The 19,048-nt window shown below is 41.8% G+C and overlaps 1 protein-coding gene across 3 annotated transcripts in view; it reads left to right on the top strand.

Annotated features, from left to right (window-relative positions):
* MCTP2 (multiple C2 and transmembrane domain containing 2) overlaps nt 1-19,048 on the top strand; it is a 128,261-nt gene that overhangs the window by 14,408 nt on the left and 94,805 nt on the right. For 2 of the 3 annotated variants that reach the window (XM_019280997.3, XM_039557864.1), the window contains 4 exons: nt 10,481-10,579; nt 11,348-11,935; nt 17,099-17,161; nt 18,290-18,398. In XM_019280997.3, the coding sequence (XP_019136542.1) occupies nt 11,411-11,935; nt 17,099-17,161; nt 18,290-18,398 (697 nt within the window). In that variant the 5' untranslated portion in view covers nt 10,481-10,579; nt 11,348-11,410. Of the gene's footprint in view, nt 1-224; nt 299-10,480; nt 10,580-11,347; nt 11,936-17,098; nt 17,162-18,289; nt 18,399-19,048 lie in introns of those variants that run through there. The other variant, XM_010391009.4, reaches the window with a different exon arrangement.

Raw genomic sequence — 19,048 nt, forward strand, 5'->3', positions numbered from 1 at the left:
TCTGGAGCATGTTATAATTTCAGTTTTCATTTCTGTTTTCTTAAATGCACACTGCTTTTCTGAGAAGACTCTTCTTGTTGTTTTCTTCACATAAGCAGCCTGCTGACCTTTAGGCATTTTTTTTAACCCTTGCTTCTGATTCTTTTACAGTCTCCTGTCAAACCCTGATGGGGACACATTGTGTGTCTGTGCTTTCCTATTGACTTCAGCTGCTGCTTGTCTGAGGAAAACAGACCCCGGTGCTGGGAGTTTTCAAGACTGCCTTTGGAATTGAAGCTGGGACTTCCAGTTTGATCATGTAGGTGTCCAACCTCCCCTGCCACCAGAGAGGCCCTCCTGTGGGGAGGTTGGATGGACTCTGTGACCACCCTTGGCCTTAAAGGAGAGCCTCTTGGTAGCAATTTCTGGTGGTCTTTAGTTCAAACGAATTAATTTGCTTGCTTGCTCCTGGTGTTTTGGTCAGTGCATGGTGAGAGCCAGAGCACAGTGACCCAGGGGGTGACTTTTCCTCCTGCCGTGGTGGGTGCCTGTTTCATGTGTATTTACACAGATGCTCCTTGACTGGCTTGTTTTCACTTTCCCACAAAAACAACTTGCTAAAATACAAGCTAAATACTAACGTAGGTTTTGAGAACTTTGTTTGGTTTTGTTGGCCTTTTGGGATGGGGAAAAATAAAGGCTGATCTTATTCATATCCTTCCTTTCTGGGAAGTACTTGTACCCTTGACAATTCTTCCTGTTGCCCACTCCTAAGAACTATAGATGTAGTCTGTGGAGTAAATTTTGCTTTACTGGAAACCTTAGGTTTGGGGCAATTTCATTGTTTTGGGAGTTCTTGGAATTGTATAGCTTTGCTGCCCTAAGATCAGAGATCAGAGCTAATTTAGAAACAAATTTCTGCTTTTGCGTAACGCCATAAATTAAGACACAGAAGCAGCTCTGTTGTCTTTTCAAGATTTATGAGTGTGCACTTTCATTCTCTCCTCCCAGATAGATAAACCCTGCTCTAGAAGTAAGTTTCTAGCCAGGACAGGGTATATAATCTATATTGTCTGATAATCTTTTAATGGGGGTGAATGGAAATGAGGGGGCCATGCTAATTTATTTGAGCAGTCATTTGTCTGTGTTGCCATTGATGTGGAGGTGGTGATGATCAGGAGCTGTTAGCAAGGATGGGGCAGTCTCTCTCTCAGCTCACTTTGTCATGGTTATGAAAGTTCTTTTTTTTTTTTAAAGTCTGACTCATTTGGGTTTAAGTGAGGAGGGATTACAGAGCTCAGTTCTTTGAAATTTTATTGGATGCAGGTTCCCCTTGAAGTAAAATCTTATTGAATCTAATGGTTTTGACAATTTCAAATAAAAATATCCAAATGAATGAACATAACTCATCCCCTTGTCGCTGCTTCCCTGGGTTTCAAGAGGAATGTTTTTTTGCTGTCTTCCCTCATGGGAAACATCTGCAGAACTGAATGGCAGATCATTAATGCTCATTCAATAGCAGGCTTTGTTCCCAGTTTCTTCGACTTGGAAACAATTAACTGGAGAGTTTTGTTTTGTCTTGTTTTTCTTTTTCAATGCAAACATCTAATTCTGGTTATATATTCTAGTGGATTTAGGAGAAGTCCTTCTATTTGGAATTGCTTGTAATTATTTTAGAATAAATGCTCCCTACCCAAATTCAGATAGTGGGAATGGTGCCTTTGTGGTTGGGGTGTGATTTTAATTTATTTTATTATATAAATGGCTGAATATTGTTCAACTCTGTAAAACTATTAGATACAAATCTCATTACAAGCGTTTGTGTTCAGTTCAGGAAGGCTTCTGGTTCCTCACATTCAATGCTTCATAGTAGCATTTAGCAAAAAATCTGTCTGGCCTTTGATAGGAAGCAAATGAAAACTGAAGAAGACACAGCATTCACCTACTTGGGTGCAAAAATTGTTTAAACCAGAAAACCTCCAGATCTGTTTAGCTGACTCTGAGCAATTTGTATTCCAAGACACTTGCCAGATTGGTGACTCCTGTCCATATCTGCTAGACAGGGGAACTGGCATGTGAATACTCTTAAATCCATTAAAAAAACATTACTACATCTTTAAAGGGTTTATTGACACCTGTTGAAAAGTTCTGGTTTTGAGCTTTATTTGATTTTAATCCATGGGCCAAACCAGGAAATTGTATAATTAGGGCAGCTGAATTAAAATACCTTTTAGTCAGTATTCACCAGAACTAAACATCCATGATTAATAAACTCAGTGTTTTGTTGGTTAATTAAGGGCTAAGTAGTCATAATTTATGCACTTAGCATTTACTTTGAGAATATGTGAATGGGGCACGATAATGACAAGTGGTCAGCTTGATCTGTTCTAAACTATCCTGCCTGGAGCTATGTATGCATGAAAGGAGGATTAAAACAAAAAAAACCAAAAACCCACTGTGGTAGCAGTGTACAAAGGAGCAGCCAGTGTGGTTGGGCAGCGTGAGCAAGAGCTGTAAATATGCTTAAGGGAAGGTATTTAAAGTTTAGCGATCTACCTCACCCTGCCTATGGCTAATTTGCCCCAGATGAGTCAGGGGCAAATAGTTTTTTAAGGACTGCATAATGTGCCTGCAGGTTTTCACTGAGCAGGTTTGTCGTGTAGAATCATAGAAAAATTGAAAGTGAATTTTAAGTTGTTTCATCAGGTGTCATCCTAGCTCAGCAGCACCAGTATTCCTGTTTTGTGGAGCTTTTCTGATTGGATCATTTCCAGGAACCAGAATTAACAAACCAGGCTTCGCTATAGTTGAGGTTCTCTGAATTTCTGCAGGTAAAATCCTGAGCACGTCACTTATTATTCACCCCAGCATAACATTCCTATATTTTAATTTTCGACCCTTTTATTCAAGCTTAAAATAGCTACTGGAATCATAGTTTGTGGTTTTCTTGATGATGATGGTGCCGGTATTTAGGGATTTCAGCTTTAGCAAACCAAACCCCCAGTGGTACGGCTTTGGAAGTGCCAAAGTGTAATTGCCAATGCACATGAGTTAAATTTACCAACTTCACCTGATCTTCTCACTGGGAAAATAGTGCTGTAACAGAACCTGGAGACAAGGTGCAGATTTCTAGTGCCAGGAGGCTGAAAACTCAGATGGTGAATGGAAAGAGAAACCTCAAAGCTGGCTCCTTCCTGTGAAAAATGACTGGCATTTAGAGATGTGTGCTGGCGTATGTTCCGTCTTTACAGTTGGAAGAAAAAGGAAGTTTAAAGGAGTTAAAGGAGTCTTTGAGTTGGTGCTGCTGTTTGTGTGCTGAACACTTTGCTGTCATGACTTCAGGGGAGCCATGTGACTGGCTTTAGTTGTATGCTTTGGCTTCTTCATATTTAAAGTACTGAATTATTGTCCAGGGTGAGACCCTCAAACACTTGACTTTGCCAAGAGATTCCTCAGGGCTTTCTCTGTCACACAGCTCCAGATATTTAAGTGCTGTTATTTTCTACAGGGAGACTTGTGGCTCTTGCAGAAAAGCAGGGCTATTACTGGTGCAATTCCCTCATTCAGTGCTGGGCTGCAACACGCCAACTTCTTTTCTCTCTTCTTTTCTTCAGCCTCCTGCCTTTGGGAATTAAAAGACTGCAGAAACACTGGTTCACTTTACCTACAGATCCACCCAAGCTATGTGGAGATGTTAAATGTGAGAGGACATTTAATCATGAAGGTCAATACAGATTCAAATTAATCTCAACTCTCCCATGTGCCCAGCTCTTATGGTGAGCTCTGAGCCTGGCTTCTGCCATATTGCTGTTGGGAAGAGGAACATGCTGTAGTAAGGAGGAAGAAAAAGGCAAACCAGCAGGTTTTTGTCCTGCTCAAGTTGTCATCAGGCCATTTTTATGAATCAAAAGTGTTCTGTTTGGGATATTTTGGTAAATTGTTAAATAAAGAATCACACAGAGCTTTTAATAGATCTTTCTTCTATAGTCACTGAATTTTGATAAGAAGTATGACAGTAATAGTAGTTATTTAGGGAGCAATGCTGGCATATGGACAAGTAATTTGCATATAGTCACAAGCTTCTTTTATTGAAATATATGATTTAACTGCTAGTAAAAGGCATGGATTGATTTGGCCTCCAGTGGAAATGAGTCTCTGATTTCCTTCCTAGGTTTGTTTTCTCTGAGAGCTGTGGAAAGGGAGGATCTATTTCTGTACACCTCTTGTTATAAAAATAAACCTTTTGTTGTGCAGGAGGTGAGCAGGGGCTTGAAGGAGAGAGTGAGAGGAAGGAGGCTGCAGGGCTGAATTTCCAACAGAGTTCCTCTGATGAGGACCAGCTCCTTCAATGTGTGTACCTGTCTCTGTCCTGGTTTTGTGTTGTCCCTCATGTGAACCCTGATAAACCTCAGTGATTTTAGAGCTCTTTTTACCTCATTCTTACTCTTCTTGTACCTACACCTCTCCTTCCTCTTGCTGCTCATCAGCTTTCCCTCTCCCCCTGCTCCTCGAGGTACCCTGCTCCAGGGTACCATTCCCAGGGATCTTCTGATGTGATTGGGAACAATGAGGCAAATTATAAACCAGATACAGTCAATGGTGATATCCCAATTGCTGGTGCAGCACACAGCACAGTGCCTTCCAAGAGCAGGATCTGTCCCTCCAGGATCTTTCTGGGAATCTGGTTTGAGGTGCAATCGTCACTGCAGGAAGCAGATCTTTGTGCATAGGCGTCCCTGGAGAGTTCTGATGCTCAGCAGGTGTTGTTTGCACTCTAAAGATCATATTTGATTGTCCCATTCTGGTACAATCCCATGAACTAGACTGAAAAGGTTGAAAGGGCCTTCTGGCTTGCACAGGTACAATTGCAAGCCACTATATTTTGAAGAAAGCTGAAGGAGTGGCAGGAACTTGTGAAATATGTTTGTAAAAATACACTCAAACACTTCCTCCCTCATTTCCTCTATACATACTCATCATTTTTCTTCTGTTTTAGAAAAGACAGAAGCAAAATGAAACCAGTACTTTCATAAGCTGGAGGCAGGTGCAGGGTATTTTCTCAGTAACTTTCACTATCAGATGCTATTTTAAGATACTTGTAGCAGCTGGTCGCTCTTACTTCTCATAGTTACTGTCTGCTTATAAATGTTGAGAAAAAAGCCCTCCAGATTGTGCAGAAGAGCCTCTAAGGAGTTAAAGTGTCCCTGTTCCTCTCTTGTGTGCTAAGTGGAGGAAGATGTGTGCTTGTTTCATGTGTTTGTGAAAGATGGAACTCATCCCCTTTGAGCCAGTTAAAAATCAAAAAGCCAAGCACAGGATCTAGAAGCCCAGAGGACCCAGGGATCTGAGAAAAAAACACAACCCAACCCAAAACAACAAACTCCAAACTTAAAGTTTGGAAAGTCTTACTTTAGATGCCTTTATTATCTGCATGTAACAAGCAGGCTTTTCTTTAAGCTTGGTGCTCACCCTGGATGTTACTTGTGCTCTTCTGCAGGGGCCATAGATTTCGTTCACCCCACATCAAGGAACTAAAGCTGGTTTCTTTTGGTTATCTTGTTTCCATTGTAGCATATAAAACTGTGTCTTATGAAGCACTTGTACTAATTTGGCTGACAGCAACAGGTCAAGTTTCTATTTTATTTTATACATTTGAGTTTAGCATCCACTACACTTTGCAAATGAATCTGTTACAACAGAAGAGCAGGATCTGTATCCACAGGCTGACATCATTTGAAGCCCCACAGGGAAGCTTAAACTCAGTGGGAAGATTTGGAAGCTGGCCAAGCCATGACCCTGCTTTAGCAGCAAATCACCTGTGCAGTGAAGACTTTACCTGCTCTGCATCAGTGCACTCCCTGTGATGCTTGTTAGTGCTAAAAATAATTCTTACACTGATTTCCCCAGGGTAATTAGCCTGTTCAGAATCAGATTGAGATTAGACTTTTTTTTCTGGTGCCTTATCAAATTTAAGTCCAGGTATTTGCCATATGCTGCAGGGAGAAAAGGCTGTCTTAGTTTCTCCATATTGAGCTGTATGGAATTCAGTGTCTCTTGCTGCCTTCTGGGATCATACCCAGGGAGGAATGGTCTCAGGCCCACCCACCTCAGCCTTTCACTTTGGACTTGTTTTTTTCTGCAAAGGAAGCACAATGCTTGCTTGAAGGTGTTGATGGTCCAAGGAACATCCTGCCCCTGGTAAGGTATTCCCTCTTCTTTTAATAACTGGTGCTGGGTTTGTAAATCTCCAGGGCAAACTGGTAATGCTGAACAAAGGGTTACTTTATTTGGATGATATTTGCTTATCTCTGTGGCTGTTGGTGCTTAGCATAAAGCATTTCCAGATAAGGTACTGAAATAAGCCATTGCAAAGAAGGAAGTGTTGGTTTCTTTAGAAAAAGTCATTCCATTCCCAGTAATGGTTTGTATTTGGCTGTTTGAGCTATAATGATATTAAAAACCTGGGCTACTTGGTATGTTCTGTTATAACCACCCACCTACAGTGGTTGTCCCACCAGCAGAGAGCTATTTCCCTGATATCTTGCTTTCTCTCCCAGGGAGGACTGGTTTAATTTATGGCTCCTAGAACCAGAAGACTCAATTTCTAGCAAAAAGATAAAAGAAAAATATGAAAGAAAGTCCTCAGTCCCTTATTCCCCTGCTCCCTTATCACCTTCTTGTCAGCCTTGTCTCTCAATGCAGCAATATCAAAAATTATAAACCTAAAGGGGTTGTACTCATATTAGAACTTCTCTTAGCCAAATACTGTGTTGCATAACAGAAAAGTAATTATCTTTTCTTGTAATGTGTACAATGTCTCATGCATTAGGTTTTAAGTCAGTGAATGTGCTAGACAGTCAGAGATTGGCGTGAATATTCTATTCCAGAACAGCAAGAATCTATACAGGTTTTACACTGAGGGAGTTCCATTGGTTCCTTCCAATTTGAACCGTGTTAATATGCATTCAAGTGAGGAGCATCTTCCTAACAGCCTCTAATGCATGTGTTAGTAATTTCAGCTGTGGTGGATTTAGGTGTTTATTAGCATTTAGTTGTGGCTGAAAACACACTGAATTCTACCTCAGAGGTGGCTGGCACGCACAGTGACCCAAAGTTTTCACCTTCATTGGATAAACAAATGAGTACAAGGATTAATAGATTTATGGGCACTGTAATAGTGGTGGCATGGTGCTCAGCTGTGTTTTTGTCATCTTGGCTGACTTTGAGGATGATACTTTAAAAGTATTAACAGGGAGTGTCTCAGGGTGCTTCAGTGAGCACTGTGCACTTCTGGGTGTGCAGGGAATGGTTCCATAGTGAAGAAAGACAATTTATTCCATAATTTCCAGTGTGTAAATCAATTTGGGTTTGTTCAGTTTATTTGTTTGGTTATATTGGACACTTCTATAATGTTTGCAGAGTGTCTTGCAGTGTTTCTCACTTGTGGCTTTGCTGGCTTCCTGTCAAGATAGTAAGTGAAGTGGAATTGCAGGATGATTTCTCTAAGCTTTCAATGGCATTTGAAATATCTCTTAGAGGCACCTGTTCAAACATCTAAAACAATCATTTAGCTCTAAATATTATATGAATTTAAGGGAGTACATAGTGTTTTACTGAAAGAAACCAAAGCACATTAAAAAAAAATATTAAAAAAGTTCAAGGACCGTAATTAGAAGATACTTAAGGGAGGATAAAATGCTAGAAATATTTGTTCAATCACAGTGAGCTGTGGCCAACTTTTCTGTCATTAATCCTTTCTTTCTTGTCCCTATTGCCCCCAAAAGAGGAGGAGATGGCAAAATAAAAGGATATAATAAAAATGACAGGTGCAATCAAAAGCAGTCTCTCTGAAGGAAGAGAGTAAAGTACATGGATTCTTCTGAGCATTTGAGATTTGGCAGTGTATTAAAGAGAAGGCTCAAGGAGATAGACTGAAAACATTATTTTTTTCTTGTTACCTAAGAACAAGGAGCCATTCAATTAAATCAAAAACAACAGAGTTAAATTGATAACAGGAAGTGTGTCTCTGAATGGTTTCTGTTTGCAGATTTTTGCTACAATGTGCCACTGAAAGGGGAAGAATAAGGAGGCCAAGCTTAGACCAAGAATTTGGCAAAGTATGTTTTTCCCCCGTGGTTGCTTAGGGAATATTTGGCGATACAGTTGGCCATGAACTTCTGAGGCTGGGGAAGGAAGAGGGAAAACTTCTGGCCTGTGGAGGATAAGGACTACATGAACATCATGTTGGTACCAAGAACACACTTTCTACATGCAAGGGGGAATTTCTCTCTCTTCAAAATAAAATATTTCTATTGATGTTGTTCAGTATGGAAGAGAAAAGCAGAGAAAATTGATGTAGGAAGAAAGAAGAGCTGTATGTGTGAATATGTGCTAGCCTGGCAGGGGGTACCCCAGTAATCCTGGCACCCCTGGCTCCAGCACCACGCTGGGGAGGAGGGTGGTCCCCATTCCCAATCTTCCAATGACCTCCCCAGGGAACACATTTCTGGTCATCGTGGTGATCTGTGTCTTCTGCTTGAGCTGAGGGAGTGAAAAAAAGACCGCCAGCAGGTGGCTGGTGGCAGAGTGCATTTGCCCTTCAGACTGTATTTACCCTTTTCTCAGATGAGAACACATTGTGTATTTGTTGTTAATTGTGTATCACAGCCATCATTTTGGTGGTTAATTTATTTGTAAATACAGTACTTATATAAGAGAAGTTGTAGCTGCAGCAGGAATGTGGGTGTAAAGGCTCAGAGGCAGAGTATGGCTAAACCTCCAGGCAGTCCAGTGACCAGGGATGGGCTTATTTCTTCTGTGGCCTCAGTTCAGGCAACCTGCTGCTCCCTGTGCAGCAAATATCACTGATGTGTTGCCCCAGTGGAGGAGCTGTGAGGCGGCAGCTCAGTGGAGCCATCCCTGCGGTCTTGACAGAAACTTTTCCCCCACGTTTTTTTCCTTTTTTATTTATTAATTTTTTTGATTCCACTGTGTTTCTGTTGGGCTTAGGGAGGACTTTGCTCACTCTGGGTTAGATGCAAGTGGGTCTCAGAGATGCAGTGTGGTCCCTTCACCATCCTTGCTGAATGGGCATTTCTCATCAGCAACTGAGGCGATGTATGCAACTGGGAAAAAGAACATTTGACTTGGGGGAAGCAACTGGAAAAAGCTACAGGAACAAGTCTGCTCCTTGGTAACAAAAACCTCAAAGCAAACAAAATAAAAACAACGGCAGTGGGTCCTCAAAATGAGAGGGGTGGAGAATAACAGGAAGGGAATAGGAAGCATTAAGTGCCTTGGGAAGTGGATGCTGAGCTGGGCTCTGCCTTTATTTGCAACATCTTGGCTCCAGCCGGTTTCAGTACAAGTAGGCGAGCAATGCAGAGAGCACTAGCAGATGATGAGTTGTTTAAATGACTCCCAACAGTGTGTTTCATAATGTTTTGTGCAAATGTGTTTAGCCTAATAACTTCTGTTGCTGGCACGTGATGTAACGCTACCAGGGAGGCCTGTGGCTGCCTTGTCAAGATTTTATGGAAAGAGGGAAGAAAGAGCCTAAGTGAAAGCTCTCAGCTGGTATGAGCAAATCCAGCCATGTCTTGTGAGCTTGTGCAGGGCATCAGGTGCTGCTCCAGCACGGGCATCCCTCCATCCCCAGTCAAATTGGGCTGGCATTTATGTCTTTTCCCCTCCCTCTGTAAATCTTGTGCTCCAGCCTGAGTTCAGTGAGAAACACAAAGGCATGGTGGGTCTTTCTATGGGAAATCTTCCTCTGTGAGGTTCAGAAAATTGTTTTTGCTTCTTAGTGGTGCTGTGAGGGAAAAACACAATTTCAGTTTATCCATGAGTACTTTGATATTGTGGCTGTGTTAAAATGATGCATCTACACTAACACACCTTCCTATTTGGACGACACCTGTTATTGCCTTGTGAATGCATGCAATGCCATTAAACTTATTAATTTTTTGTATGGAATATAACAATGCTGATATTATTTATTTGCCAGTATAAAGGGGGGAGGGGAGAATTGTGCAGCTTTAGTTACACAGTAATGCAGTTAGAGAATTTTTTTGTAGATTCCTGAACACTCTGCAAGTGTGGCAAGGTTAGTCATAAAGTGATTTAAATAAGTTATTAAGTAACTGATTATACAGCCTCATTCAAATTAATGAATGCAAGAGTAGATTTCTTTGAAAGCAAGCAGTAATTTCTCTGTGTGGATTAATCCAACAGTTGTATTTCTGTTGCCTGTCTTGGCGTTTTTCCTAGTAATCAGGAAAACAGCAGGAAGTAATTTTTTTGTCAACTGTGTAATAGTTAGAAGGTAAATATGCTGTGAGTTTTGGAAGCAGCCATCATGTAGTTAATGGGTGTATATTTCTGAGGACATGGGTATGTGCTGTAACCTCTGTGTGTGTCACTGTAAAGGGGTAAATCTGCAGGTTTCACCAGCTTTTTCCTTACTGAGTTTTGATGATGATTTGACCACCTCTTTTCACAGAATAAGGATGATTGCTCAGCTGTTAACCACGGAAGAGTCTGTCTGTGAGGATATTCCTGTGCACAGAGGTGTCCCCTGCTCCCTTACCATGCACATACAGTGAGTGATTTTGTTTTGGTTCTTTTATTCCTGACCCTCCCAGCTATGTAAATACTCACTATGAATCAACTCAAAGGTGAGTCCACCAGTAGGTTTTCAAAAGTGATCCACCCATCCATTTTTGTATTATTTTTCTCTCAGTTGCCTACTTTACAAGGAAAAAGAATTCTGCAGTTTTCACTGACAGTGGGTTAATGTAAGGGAGTGTTTTGGGGTCCTCATGTTCAATATGCCGTGTTCAGCCTCAGCTGCTTAGTTTGTGGAGCTGTTTTCCGTATGTGCCAACAACACATCCTGTAAGAATCCATGTAGCCTTGGAAAAAGCCAACAAAACCCTACATGGCCTGGGAAAGTGGCAGCAGAAATGTCAGTGCCAGCTTTGCCAGCGTGTGTCGTGGTGTTTGCATTATCACGATTTAACTCCCATCAGTAAGGTTTGTACAGAAACAGTTTCAAATTGGATAAATATCAAGTTTTCACAAATGAGGACTTGACAGAAGAAGTATAATGTCCCCTCTTAGCAATCATGAAGTAGTGGGCAGACATTGCATTTTTGTGTAGGAATAAATACTTGCTCTGGCTGTTTTCCTCCTAAATAATCAAACCTACCCACCAGATTGTATTTGGAAGCACTTAGTAATGTGACATGCTCCGTTTTAACTGTTCAGAGAAATGACTGAAAGTTTTAAGATGAGACAACATGAATCATAGTCTTGAGCGGCTGTTCACTTTTGTGATTGACTTGCCTTCTTCCTACGTTCCTTTTAGTCACCCTGGGAATCGCTGAAGCTGTTCTGTGCAGGAGGCATTGCTGAGATTCCCCTTGCAGCAATGGACTTGGATAAACAATCCGTATGGGGATCCCTGAAGCAGAAGACCCGGCCATTCCTGCGAAACCTGAGTGTGAGGAAGACGAAGAAGAGGTCTGGCAAAATGCTGGAGAGGAAGGGCCACTCCTTGGACCGCTGTCTCAGTGTGTCGGTGCCTGACATGCTGGAGGTGGAGACTCTCATGGAAGAAGAAGAAGAAGAAGAATCGACTTACTTGAGTACTCAGGTGTTGTCGAGCTGCTCCTCCAAGAGCTTTTCCAGGTCTGTGGTGTCCCTGAAAAGCAGAAACACTTCGGTGAAGGCAGTGGGAGAGGACTGGCTGTGGGCGGCACAGCAGGGGACACAGACGGAGGTGACAGTCACCCCCCCGGACACACAAGCTGTGGGCATTCACCTGATGTCCTCCCGAGGAGGTGAGGCTGTCAGCAGCCCCGCGTCCCAGGGGAAGAGGAAATCCAGCGAGGACCTCTTTGACCTGCTGCAGAGCTCCCGCCTGAGTGCCGCGCTGAGAGACGAGGGGACAGAGGTGGGTGCTCGAGCATCGGCTCAGTGACCACCTCCTGTGGGCTCCTTGTACTTCTCCTTAATTTTCTGGGTTGTAAAGGGATGGAGAATCCAACCCAGGCCAGATTGGACAGGGCTCTGAGCAACCTGGTGTAGGGGGAGGTGTTCCTGCCCATGGCAGGGGGTTGGAATGAGATGAGCTTTAAGATCCTTTCCCACCCGAACCATTCTGTGAGGAGAGGGCTCTCTCTTCAAGAACGAGTGGGGAATAAAAATAAGCCTAAACTTTTCAAGACTAATTCAGCTATCTTTCCTGTCAGTCTGGGGCTGCAAATAACTCTGCTCCAATTTTTTATTCTTCTATTTTTCTTCTATTATTTGTAATGATACTTCAGATTTTTCAGATTTGTCAGAATTACTTGCTTAAATCAAAAGTTGTTGCAGTCCTCGAGAGCTCTGAAATGAGGTGCTGATACATTTTCTTTTTAGTTCATACAGTTAATAATACCAGGTCGCTTTGTAGCAAAATCAATTTGCCATCCACTCAAGACTCTGATGAAAGCAATAGGTGAAAGATGTGAACAAGGTGAACTCTACCTCTACCTGGAATTAACCAAAACAAGCACATGATGGAGAACAGAACACATAGCATCGTTCTCAGGACTGTCCTTTGGGTTTTTGTGGTGATGATTTAAGGAGGAGAAAAACCAAAATGTTTTCTCTGCACTCCCTGTCTTGTCCCCCTTTCCTTCTCCCCCGCCTCTGTGGTCAGTATTTGTTTCTGGACATAATGTCCCGTGCACAGGAGGATCAGAGACCAATACTGACATGAAACTAACTCCTGCCTGGCCCGAGCAAATTGGGAATCCTGAGGAGTTGCATGATGGCTTCATTGTATAGACAGCAGGTGAAGAATGTGGCTGCATGAAACACATCAGGCAAAATTTGTTTTATTTATATTTTGTGGAAGTGTGTCTCCTCCTGTTGAGTTCTCACTGGGAGGGTTACATTTTGAACTTTCGGAGGCCTTTTTCTCATTACCTGTTTGTTGCAGTTGTGGGAGCTGCTTATGTAGTCCTTCAGGATGCAAAAACAGGAACCAGGCGTTTTTGTTTCAAGTCCTCCCTTGGGAATGGGGATTTCACAGGTTAATTGTTTTTTAACTGCACGTTCAAAAGGATGGTTAGCGCTGATGTGGGGAAAACGCTCCTTTCTGATACAGACTGCTTGTTTTGCATCTCAAAGGCCTGTGTATTCCTACCAAATGGGTGTTGGCTCCCAGTCTGTTGTGATGCAAAGTGTCACACTGTTAGTTACTGACCATCTCTTGGTTTAGCGTTGCTATATTGTTCATAAATTGGTTTCATCCTGCTGGAGTGGTCATTATTTTGAGGGGTACTTAAGAAAAGCGACTGAAATAGTGTAGTGCTTTGTTTCTCTGCTCAAATGTTACTCAAAAGTTGTAGCACCTCACTCGGTATATGGTAAATATGTGGACTATCATTATTTTGGAAGTTTTTCCAGGTTGTTTTTCCTGCTGTTGTATGCCAGAAACCCTAATCTAAAAATCTACCACAGCACAACAAAGTTAGTACTAAATCCTGCTTTGATTTTGGGCAAACAGAGTGTTCTAGGAGAATGAAGTGATGAAATAGATTAACCTCAAGCCAAGTTTCATCCAGATGCACAATCTGAGTCTGGCTTATTTTCTGCAGCGCTTATATCTTTCCCTAAATGTGTATTTCTGTATTTGCTAGTGTGTGTAAATCATTTAGTATTTACTTGTATGGCAAATCATCTTGCTGTTTGAATATGCTTCCTTACTGCAATCTGCCTCCAGTGCAACTTATAAAGATTTTTTTTCCTCAAAAATAATAGGAGAGAGTGAAGCAAAGGAAAGTAGAAATGAATAAGGAATAGTGAGCAAATGTAATTATATTGAATCTGGTGAAAACCAGATTCAATACTGGAAAGTGTCCGTGGCAGGGACGATCTTTAAGGTCCCTTCCCAACCCAAGCCTCAGTATTCTATGATTCTATGACAGCTTCAATATTCGGCTGTGCTTGTACTTAATTGAACAGCTACAGGATTTGTGCTGTGTGTGCCTTGGATGGGAACAGTTTGTTACAGAGGTTGTTGGCCTCTGAATGCTGGGTGGGGTTGCTGTGAGGAGCACGACGAGAGTTCTCATTGTTCTTGTGTGAGCATCACTCCCTGCCCGGGGAGGTAAATCAGAAGGAAGACAGATCCCTGGAACAAAACAAGCTAAAAAAAGCAAAATTGTAGGTTGAGCCTCTTTTCCCCCTGAATTGCTTGTCACATGCCACCTACTCATTTCCTGGGTGTCTTTGGCCACCCAGTGCCGTGAGATCCTCTCCGAGCCTGGCGGGTGAGAGCCTGTGGTTTTCACGTTTGTCTGAGCTCTCGGTGCAGAGCTGTGGGCGCTCAGCACAGCCCATCTTCACTGAAGGCTCTGCCCACAGGTATCATTTTTCCATTTGTCGATTTCTGTTCTCCATTGCACCCCGCTAGGCAAGTCTGAAGAAGCAAGTGAAGAAGTTGCATTGAATCCCTCCCTGCTGGACTCAGGTTCTAAAGGGCTCCTGTAATGCCATTCGTTTTTGCCATTTGTCCACGGCCACGTGTCGTTGCTGAGGTGCTCTGACACCTCTTTATCCCCTTGCCAACACTTTGCAGTGAGTCCCTGGCAACCCAAAGCCTTGTCCTCTTGCTGATTCAGTCAGTGAGTGCCCTTGTATTTTGAATCATTCTTCTGCAGAAAACAAGAGGAGGCAGAGGTGGTAAAGCTTGTCAAGAAGAACTTTCAATTTATGTCTATTCATACATCTAGTCTTGCTTGATTTGTTTTCATGCAGATGCATTTGGGACTGTGACCCACCTGGATTTGCCCACTTTTGTTTAAAGTTGAGCAGTGTCACCATAGTGCGATAAAAATCGAGGTTTCAGGACCATATTTTCACCAGGACTTTTATCTGTATTCAGTGAGCTCATTGCAGTTAGGTACCTAGAATAATAGTAATTTACATTATGTGGAGCTAAAATGAAAAAAACCCAAACTTTACTAGTTAAAATTATAATTGTTCGGTATCTGTGGATGCAATGTAAGTAAACAAAAAGCAGAATAAAGACAAAATCATAATTTTGAGGGTGATTTTTTTATTGTAAATGATATCAAGCTAGCCAAGACAGTACTTTTAAAATTATTATAATTTCAATGCAGTTCTTTGATCCCATGTTTGTGCCATGTAAAACAAGCTGTAAAGAAACCATTACCAGTGCCAATGATGATGCCTGAAGGAGATTCCTGTGAAGCCAGAGACTCCAAGAAACACTAAGTTTAATGCACACGAGTGAGATTTTATGCATACTAGTCAGAAAATTCAAAGTTAGGGTTCCCCTAGCAGCTGTAACTCAGCTCCGTTGTGTGAGAAAATTCTTCTGCTGCTCTTTATGATGATAATTTTTCCACTTTTAATGTGCTTTTGCAAGGTGGCCAAGTTATGATTACTGTGGGAACCTTAAAGTTAAATTTTGTCTGTCATGCAGGGGAAATTTTACTTGCAATGCTGGATTACTGTACTTCCTGATATGTAATGTGTGTATTTGTCAGAGGATGAGGAAAGAATTACACAAAGGATATTTATGTTTATTTCAGCATGTCAATACAGCTAAGATTTATGTACTGTGGTGCAGGAGCTGGTTCACTTTTAATGTTTCTGTAGTGCTCCACACAATGCTGCTCTCATCTGAGAGGTGTGGATGTTACCACACTGCACACGAAAACGCTTTCACATGAGGATCGAATTCCACCTTGTGTGCATTTCTGCAGACCGAGATTTATCCTCAGCATAAGTCTTGGTGTTTGAATGGGCTGTGATTGCCCTGCCTTAGACCAGAAGAGCTGCCCAGGCACGTAGGTCCTCCTCTGCTTAAATGGTGATCGTGGGCTGTTGCAGCAGCCAAAAGATCATCAGAGGTGTCTTGGCTGATGAATCCCTTCAGACAAACTCGATGCTGGGCATTGTAGCCTCAAGTTTTTGGATGAGTCAGTATTTAGGAAGAAATGTTTGACTTCCTCTCCTATGGCACTAGATAAAAATCCTTTGTATGTTCCAGTTACTGCAGAAAGGTGGGGGAAGTATATGTTCCTTGTATTTTTTTTTTCTCTTTTGTCATGGTTAAACCCAACAGGCAGCTAAATATGACACAGCTTCTCTCTGACTCCCTGCTCAGTGGGAGCTGTCGTATGCAGGAGAGAATCAGGGGTAAAAGGTAAAATTTGTGCATTGAGAAAAGGAAGAGGTAATAATTTAAATAATATTTTATATATTCTAATATAAATATATTAAAACACAATATTCTAAAAATAATTATATTAATTATGTATTTTATATAGTATTTTAAAAGAATGAATATTTAAATAAAAATGATACAACAGTTAAAATATTCAAAACAAGTGATGCACAGTGCAATTGTTTATAATCTGCTGACTGATACCCAGCCGGTTCTGAGCTGTGGGACAGTCCCTGTCCAGCAACAACTAAAAAAATCAGTGTGTTATCAACATTGTTCTCACCCTAAATCCAAAACAGAACACTGTACCAGCTACTAGGAAGAAAATTAACTCTATCCAAAACCAGGACACCTTTCCCTTTGACCATTTCTTTTTAACTTTTCCCCTGAGCACTTTTTTTTTTTTTTTAACCTCAAACCAGACAAAAAACCCCACACAAACAAAAAAGACCCCAAACCCCTAAACACCAATCCAAGTAAAAACACTATTTAAAAAACCTTTAAGTGAATCTTGCTTTTTGGATGGTGAAGGGAGAAGTTGTGGTCAAGTGTGAGCAGCCAGCTGCCAGACACAACAACCTTCAGACATCAGGAGAGTTTGTGATAAGAGCCTTCAGCACGCAGTGCTGGGGAGGAGAAGAAGAAATTTATTCTTAGCTGAAAGCAGGCACTTATTTTCCTGGATTAAACTCAAGAGACTAAGTTTAGTTACTGTAAAACAGGAAAAAGAAATACATATTTAAATTATCTATATGCATAAGTAAGAGCATTTCACTCATTACACATATGTATGAGTAATTTCTTGACTGATACTAGGAGCATTTTCTTTCCTGTGTTGTTGTCTAATTCATTGTATCTTTTGTTTTATAGTACCCAGGTGGAGAAATGGATTTTGACTCTTCCCTGTCCTCTCAAAATTTTGATGATCAAATGGTAAGTCCTGTCATTTTGAGACTTGATCAGCAGCACAATTTATTTTAGCCTTAGGTTCTTTGCTTCTTTCAAATTTCAAATCTCAGCAGGTGAAGAAGCCATCTAGAGATTTGCCCAGTGGTGTTTTGGTTTTTTGTGGGTTTTTTTTTCCCGGTTTGTGGAGGATTTGTTTGTTTAGTGATGGTTTTGTGTTTTTGTTGTTTGGGGTTTTAGTAGTTAAAAGTGGTTGCTAATGTTCTGAATAGACCCAAACATTCTCCATTTTTTTGAGGTACTCTATAATATCTATATTGTACTGGTAACTGATGAAACCATCAACATAAATACTCAAATAGCAGTGTAGGAACAAACTGGATTAAAGTAAATTCAGCAACTAACACAGCTGTAGGCTTTGACAGACACCAAAATCAGTTTTAGGGCAGTGTGAAAAGGCATTGGCAGTTCTGACATGTTATTCTCATGTTTGCCTTGTGGATGAACTTCTCTACCTTTGCCCTCTGATAACCTCTCAAGTGCTGTCCAGAGCTGTTCAGTGTGTGTTCCAGCTGGAGGATGATGCTGAGGTGTGTAAGAGCACCTCTGATGAGCAAAAATGCTCTCGAGTTTGCATCTGCTAAACCTCACAACAAGCACTGCCTGCACTGGGCTTCTCTCCTTTGGAACTGCATGAAGAAATGCTGTCCTCTCATCTCTTATCCGTGTGAAATGTGTTCTTCCTTGTGAGGTTATCCCATGGGTGCAAAGGGCTCGATGATCTTTAGGGATCTCTTCCAACTTGAGAGATGCTATGAATGCACAAGAAACAGCTGGAAAAAAAAAAATCTGCTGACGAGCTGATAGGATTTGGGAAACCTGTGCATTTGTGGTGGTTTTATCACCACTCACTTTCAGGCATAGCCCTTGCTTTGTTGAACGTACTTGATGCTGATACTTAACTACTTGCATGGTGAAGTAAAGCCTGGGAAAGAAATATTTTTTTCTTTTCCCTCTTTCCTTTTTCTTTTTCCTTCCTGTAAAAGATTGCCCTAAGGAAAGAGCAAGATTTTGTCTCTGCAGCACTGGGAGCACACCTGGCTCATTTATGATCTGCTTCCGGAGGTGTGTGAGTGATTCCTTTGTTCTCTTTAGGCTCTGGAGGAGGCAAACGACTGCCTGAGTGACCTGCCCAGCCCCTTTGCCTACCTGCTGACCATCCACCTGAAGGAAGGCCGGAACCTGGTTATCAGGGATCGCTGTGGTGAGCCCCACCTTTCCTCTGGCTTCCTTTAGAATTCACACAGCTCTCGTTTCACTGATCTCAGCTTGGCAGCAAGCTGGCTGCTTATCTGCAGTGCAACAAGTCATGGACCTGTATCTCTTCTCCAGGTCAGAGCACTCAGAGATTGGGTTTATCCACCTTGGATACACAGGGGAGGGAGCGGCCCTCTGCTTGCTGCTCCTCCTGCCTGATTGTGCAGCTGCAAAGCTCCTTCTTGGCTGCCCTTAGCACCTGTACCTATTCAGGAACTGCAAGAAATTATATCTGAGCTTAAAAAAAAAAAAACCAAAAGACTATTTGGAGCTTTATTAAATGATGGAGCTGCTCATAGGAGTGCTTTTGGGGTTATCTGCAAAGATGTTAATAAAAGGGAAACCACAGGAGCAGGGCTGTAAGCCAACAATCCTCTCTAATCTGGGATGTGACTGAATAATGGCAGCATGCTAAAAACCCAAAACCCACCTGCAGATGACGTATCAAATAAACTGTAAAATATTTGGGGAATTCCTGGAAAAACTGTGTGAAAATGCTTGCTGTTAGCCTGGCTTTTCTTCAGGATACTGAAAGAGGGAGTGAAAATGCTTATAAGCAGCCAGTCACTTTCTGTGGAGGGAACAGCTGTCCTGGGA

This window comes from Corvus cornix, chromosome 10 (assembly GCF_000738735.6).
Source record: "Corvus cornix cornix isolate S_Up_H32 chromosome 10, ASM73873v5, whole genome shotgun sequence".
Lineage (NCBI taxonomy): Eukaryota > Metazoa > Chordata > Aves > Passeriformes > Corvidae > Corvus > Corvus cornix.